Source organism: Colobus angolensis, unplaced genomic scaffold (assembly GCF_000951035.1).
Source record: "Colobus angolensis palliatus isolate OR3802 unplaced genomic scaffold, Cang.pa_1.0 Scaffold28, whole genome shotgun sequence".
Classification (NCBI taxonomy): domain Eukaryota; kingdom Metazoa; phylum Chordata; class Mammalia; order Primates; family Cercopithecidae; genus Colobus; species Colobus angolensis.
Genome location: NW_012116043.1, coordinates 6826039 through 6832853, shown reverse-complemented (window position 1 = coordinate 6832853; position 6815 = coordinate 6826039). Strand labels below are relative to the sequence as shown.

The 6815-nt window shown below is 54.9% G+C and overlaps 1 protein-coding gene across 4 annotated transcripts in view; it reads right to left on the bottom strand.

Moving 5' to 3' along the window:
- Positions 1 to 6815, bottom strand: part of KDM2B (lysine (K)-specific demethylase 2B) — a 161859-nt gene that overhangs the window by 103346 nt on the left and 51698 nt on the right. For all 4 annotated transcript variants that reach the window (XM_011948515.1, XM_011948516.1, XM_011948519.1 and 1 more), the window contains exons 7-8: positions 3586 to 3679; positions 1839 to 1992 (exon numbers count right to left, since the gene is read on the bottom strand). In XM_011948515.1, coding sequence (XP_011803905.1) covers positions 1839 to 1992; positions 3586 to 3679 — 248 coding nt within the window. The remainder of the gene's footprint in view (positions 1 to 1838; positions 1993 to 3585; positions 3680 to 6815) is intronic.

The following is a 6815-nucleotide window of genomic DNA, read 5'->3' as shown; positions in this document are numbered from 1 at the left end:
CAAAAAACAAAAAACAAAGTCATCCCCGTACTAAACCCTGCCACTTCAAAATCCCAAATCTCCCTAATAGGGAAGTCTCCAGTTTCTGCCCAACTTTCCAGAAGCACCCAGATGTGCAGGCCCCACCCCCATAGCAGGAACTGGTACTACAACCACCACCAGGGCTTGATGTCCAGACCTAAGGCCAGCTTCCAGCCCAACTCTCAGAAATATCTTAGTGGTCTCAAAGGATACTCCTATCGTCTGGTCCAAGCTTCCACCCAGTTGTAGATTCTCTGCAAGCGCCTTGACTCATTCATATCTACCTTCTACTTCTATGCCTCCAGTGACAGGGAGCTCACTACCTAACAGAGCAAGTTATTCCAATACCACTCGGCTATACTCCTTCCAGGAGACAATCCTTCACCTGGCTGGCTGAAGTTACTATATGCCTTCACTTTCTCAGGTAAAGCAACCCAATTCCTCCTTCAAACGCATCTCACCTAATGTGGTCTCCAGACCCACCCACACCCCGCTTCAGCTTGATTTAACCTCCAAAGTACAGTGACCAAGAGGAACAAAACCTCCTTCCCATGGGCTAGGCGCGGTGGCTCACACCTGTAATCCTAGCACTTTGGGAGGCCAATGAGGGAGAATCCCTTGAGGCCAGGAGTTGGAGACCAGCCGGGACAACATGGCAAAACCCCATCTCTACTAAAAATACAAAAATTAGCTGGGCATGTTGGCGCATGTCTGTAATCCCAGCTACTTGGGAGGCTGAGACATGATTGCTTGAACCCAGGAGGTAGAGGTTGCACTGAGCCGAGATCATACCACTGCAATCCAGCCTGGGTGACAGAGAGAGACTGTCTCAAAAAAAAAAAAAAAAAAAAACAGCACGGCCGGGCGCAGTGGCTCAAGCCTGCAATCCCAGCACTTTGGGAGGCCAAGGTGGGCAGATCACAAGGTCAGGAGATCAAGACCATCCTGGCTAACACAGTGAAACCCCATCTCTTCTAAAAAATACAAAACATTAGCCGGGCGAGGTGGCGGGCGCCTGTAGTCCCAGCTACTCGGGAGGCTGAGGCAGGAAAATGATGTAAACCCAGGAGGCGGAGCTTGCAGTGAGCTGAGATCTGGCCACTGCACTCCAGCTTGGGCGACAGAGCGAGACTCCGTCTCAAAAAAGAAAACACAACTCCTACGTGTGGCCTTACCCCCTCCCTCTACACAGCAGACTATCACCTCCCTCATCCTAGGTAGAATGCTTCCATTAATGCAACCTAAGAGACAATTTAATTCCCTGACCCCTAGGTCATCAGCCGTATCCACTAGGTGACTGAGCCAGGAAACCAGCCAAAAGCCCTTAATTCATCTCCAATGAACTGGAGGCAAGGAGGTCTTAGCTCACTCAGACCTCATAACCACCCTGTGGAAATCTTAATCCTATTTTACAGATGGGAACACCGAGGCATGAAGAAGTGAAGTCACAGCCCCCAAGTGGCCGATCCAGAATTCCACCGGAGGCCGTGCACAGCCCTTCCCCAGACCCTGCCTCAAGGCAAACCCACCCCCATTACCCAACATGCAAATCTCCACAGGAAGTCCTGCACAGGCATTCAAGTCTCCCCTGAGAGAGCCTAAGGCCTTCTCCAGGGAGAGAGAATTCCAGCCTGCAGGTGGCAGATACAGGTGGGATGTGAGGGGAAATCTGCCCGGCTTTTCCCTCCAGCCCAAGGCTGGCTCCCCTGGGACCGCCAATGGCCTGTCAAACCCATCAGGTTCAGAGCCAGGGCCTAAAACCATGGCTCAGGCCCCAGGAGACTCGGGGAGCCCAGGGAGAGCCCCTTGGAACCTACCGGAAGGGATGAAAAATGTGTAGCCCTGCTTCAGCTCAATTCTTTGGCATCGTTCCACACGGTCTCCCAGAAAGATGTCACTCTGTTTGCCTGACAGCACCCACTCCTCGTACAGCGCCAAATTGTGCAGCGTTGGAGGAATCAGCCAAAAAATCTTGGGAGGAAACACAGGCAGTCAGCTGGAGACCCAGGCCCAGACCAGATCCAGAGAGAGGGCCCCACCTGCCTGGGGGAAGGAGAGGGGGCGAGAGAAGGGGCGGGGTATGGAGAGATGGACAGAGATGGATCCATCTCTCTGGACCCTCTGCAAGGCCAGGTCCAAAGAGCCTCTGGGGAAGCAGGAAGGGCTGTGCCCACCTTCAGGGAACCTCCATTCCTGCTGAAATCCCAGGATGGGAGTACTTCCTGGACTGGGTGGGACATGCTTTCTCCAGAACCACAGGCTTGTCTGGGAGGTGGGGGAAGGAGAGGAAGGGAATTTCCTAAGTTGTAAGATAAAATAGCCCAGTAAATAAACCCAGCTTGTGCACACTTTGGAGAAGGAGGAAAAACATCTGGAATCAAGTGGGTTGACTTCCTCCCAGAATTTCTTCCAACACATTCAGTTAAAACAAACGCACATGCAGACCCAGCCAAGCAGGGTGGCACAGGCGTATTTTCAAGAAGCACCCACCTCCATCCCCACGTGGACACACAACAAAAGCAGACACAGGGAGCACCCTTAGCATTTTGTCCCCAGTGCAAAATGTTCCTGGAGGCAGGTGGTGCTGGCAACTAGACTTTGAAGTGAAAAGGTCCCAGAGCAGAAGCTGAGAAGACAGCCAGGGAAGATGAATGCTGGTCGTTCTCAAGCCAAACCCAAGCTTCAAATCTGGCCCAAGGGGCTTAGAACACCGGACTGGGTGAGCGGAGCAGGCCTGCATGGGTGACTAGATGTGATGTAAAAGGGCTGAACTTGACCTTGCCCTCCAGAAGGAGGAGGTGGTTCTAGGGGAAGGAGCGACCCTGGGCCAGGAGCCATGGCCCACGCCTACAATTCCAGCACTTTGGAAGGCCGAGGCAAGAGGATCACGTGAGCCCAGGAGTTTGAGAACAGCCTGTGCAACATGCTGAAACTCTGTCTCTACAAAACACACATAAATTAGTTGAGCCTGGTGGTGTATCCCTGTAGTCCCAGCTACTTGGGAGCTGGGGTGGGAAGATCACTTGAGCCCAGGAGGTGGAGGCTACAGTGAGCTGTGATTGCACCACTGCACTCCACCCTGGGTGACAGAGCAAGGCCCTATCTCTTAAAAATAAAAAAATAAAAAACAAAAATAAAGCCGGGCGTGGTGGCTCACGCCTGTAATCCCAGCACTTTGGGAGGCCAAGGCGGGCGGATCACGAGGTCAGGAGATGGAGACCATCCCAGCTAACACAGTGAAACCCCATCTCTACTAAAACTACAAAAAATTAGCCAGGCGTGGTGGCAGGCGCCTGTAGCCTCAGCTACTCAGGAGGCTGAGGCAGGAGAATGGCGTGAACCCGGGAGGCGGAACTTGCAGTGAGCCAAGATCGCACCACTGCACTCCAGCCTGGGCAACAGAGCAAGACTTGATCTCAAAAAAAAAAAAAATTTAATCCTGAAAATACTCCTGAGGCAGGGCTGGCTGGAGGAGGGAGGTGGGAGGAGGGGGAAAGGTAAGTGAGCCTCTCCCCACACAAACAGCTGGAGATGCATAGAAAGTTAAAGGCAACTGAAACTCACCTTCCCACCCCGGAAAACATGGTACCAAACGGAAGTGCCTCCAAAGTCGATGTGGAAGTCAGTGAAACAACCTTTCACGCTCATCAGACAGTACCTGCAGCACAGTGGCAGGGAGACAGAACACAAGTCAAGATCTAAATCACAAGAGGTAAGCAAAGGACTTCAGAGGTCCTGAACTGGCGCCCTTTTATAAACGCTGACGCTGGGGAATTTTCTTTTTTTCTTCTTTAAAAATCCAAATGTAATCGGAGTTCCCCACGGGGGAAGCCCCTGTGATCAGGTGACAAATCTCAAGCACTGGTCGCCTACCTACCCCAGAGGCTGGAAGCGATATGCTTGTTTTCAGGTTCTTGCGAGAAGTGGCAACCCACAGGCCACTTTACAGGTTCCCAACACTGGGTGGGTTTCTACCCTTGCCCTGCCTCTACCCTCCCCCAGTTAGAGGCTTCCTCTCTGCTCCTTCACAACTTGGATACCTGCAGTTCTCCCAAGCTGCCAGCCCCCTTTGTAGCAGCTGGGCCCCCTGGAATTCAGCTGTATACCACCCGCACAGCCTGCCAATTACCAGTCCCCATTCATCTCCTCATTCATTCAACCAGAGGTCCAGCCCCGAGCCAGCTTTGGCCTTGAGAGAAATGCGTAAGAATGCAGAAGACCCCTGCCCCTAACTATGGGACACTCCTAAAGAAGCAATGCACAGGAAAAGTTAAATGATCAAAAAAAAACCACACACAAAAAAAAACAAAATTGCGGCCGGGCGCGGTGGCTCAAGCCTGTAATCCCAGCACTTTGGGAGGCCGAGGCGGGCAGATCACGAGGTCAGGAGATCGAGACCATCCTGGCTAACACGGTGAAACCCCGTCTCTACTAAAAAATACAAAAAATTAGCCGGGCGAGGTGGCGGGCGCCTGTAGTCCCAGCTACTCAGGAGGCTGAGGCAGGAGAATGGCGTGAACCCGGGAGGCGGAGCTTGCAGTGAGCTGAGATCCGGCCACTGCACTCCAGCCTGGGCGACAGAGCGAGACTCCGTCTCAGAAAAAAAAAAAAAAAAAAAAATTGCAATTGACTGCCAAGTAAGCAATGCAGCTAGAAAAGGGGGGGTTCCAGCCCCAAAAGACCACGCGGTGTCTGGTCTCACGTACACAAATGTGCAGAGTAGACAAATCTATAGAGACAGAAAGCAGATTAGTGGGTGTCAGGGGCTGGGGGGCAGGACAATGGGGAATGACTGCTAATGGGTACAGGGTTTCATTCTGGGGTGATGAAAATGTTCTAAAATTAACTGTGGTTGCAAAACTCTGTGAACATACTAAAACCCGTTGATTGTACACTTTTACATGGGTGAATGGTCTGTGAATTATGTCTTAGTAAGGCTGTTATAAACAAGTAAAGAATTTCAGAGAAATTAAATTGGGGGTGGTGGCCACGCACAGAGGGAGAGGAGGAGGAGGAAGAACTTGGACCTTGGAGGCTGGGGCAGGGGAGTGCATCCAGGGGAAGCAGCAACCGGCCAGCAGCCATCCCCTTCTCAGTGCTATGGAGGGCTGGAGAGCCCACCCTTCCTTGCAGAAACACCCAGGGCTCCCCTCCTCCCCCAGCTGCTGCCCTCCTAGGAGTGGGGCAGAGCTTAAGGAGGAGGGGACACAGAGAAGGCTTCCAAGTCCAGGCCTGGCAGATGACGGTGCCAGGGACCCCTCCCTGCCACTTGCCCCTTCCCACAAGAGCCCCGGGTGGCATGGATGGGCAGCCTCCCCACCGCTCACACCCACGCACCTTGGCACCTCCGGAGCCCGCAACACATGCTTACCCCACTGACCTCTTTTCCCCGCTGCACTTTGCCTTTCCATGGTTTGGGGAAGAGGGAAGAAATGGGGCGGGGACGGACAGGGAGGAGCCAACAGGGCGCCGGCACGAGTGGAGATAATGCGGGGAGTGGGGCTGAGCTGGTTAGAAGGAGGAGGGCTCCAGGTGCCCCCTCCCTCTGGCTGCCTTTTGCACCTCGCTTTCAGGTGGACCGGGGGCTCAGCAGTATGCAGGCGGCGTGCCCGCGTCCCTCCTCCCCATAGGCTAGAAGGAGCCTTAACCATGTGTCTGCAGGAGGCTGACAAATCAGAAGGCCTTCCAGTACATCAGAGCCCCGCTGCCTAGCAACCCCATCAGAGGGGTGTAGTTGACAGCACAGGACGCAGGCTGTCACGAAGACAGGCGCGGGCTGCGGAACTGGCAATGGGGTGGTCAAAGTCCCGACGCTGGGCTCCACACTGTCCTCACCTGTAGGCCAGCTGGGCCCAGCGGGGTCCCCGCCTGAAGGCCTGGGTGATCCTCTTCTCTCCAAGGAAAGGGGGGCTCCTGAAGCCCTCACCCACCCCACCCCCACGGACCACACTGGCCTCTTCTCTCTAAGCACCACTTCAAAATATTAGTCCTCATTTCCCTAAAACCATCTCTTCGACTTGGGGTTTTTGTTTTTTCTTTTTTCTTTTTTTAATCTAACCTTGGTTTCCACCCCCTCCAGGCCTCAGCTGAACATAGTCTAGGGAAAACAATCTAAGTATGTGCGGGGCGGAGCCCGGAGAACGTGCTTCTCTTGTCGGCAGCTGGATGCCCGCGGGTACCCACAGCAGAGAGGAGAGGACAGGAGCTCGCCTCTTGGGCTGCAGGCCCCAGGGCTGCCTGGCTAACCAGGTCACCCCCACCCTGCCATCCTCCAGCTCCCCACAACCCTGACCTCCCCAGCACGTGCAGAAAAGAATCGCTGCAAGCTGGCTGCAGTGTGCAGGGAAAGTTCTCCAAGTTGAGTCTGTGCCTGATCTGCCCTCTTGGGTCACCCTCCAGCATCCAGAGGCCCCTAGGGGAGCTGGGGCGGCCTCTTCCAGACCTGCCTCTCCTAGAGAGGCCCCTCCTCCCGGTGTCCCTCATTTCCTGGCCGCCAAGCCTGACCGCCCCTCCCACCCTGCGATCGCAGGCATTAGGGGAACCAGGGCGGCTGGGACAGCGCTGCTTTGTCCGGCCCCTGCGGCGGGCAGGCCACCCCCGCTCCCGTCCCGCGTTGGCTCCGGGGCTCCCCCCTGGATGGCTTGCTCGCTCGCTCTGGCGTGACGCCTTTGCACTGACCTCTGCAGCTTCCTCTTCCCAAGCACACCGCAGTCACATGGGCACCCCGGCTCAGTGCCACGGCCGCTAAGCTCTCCCCACGGCCAGCCGGCTAGCCCGGCTTCCGCCTGGGCCTC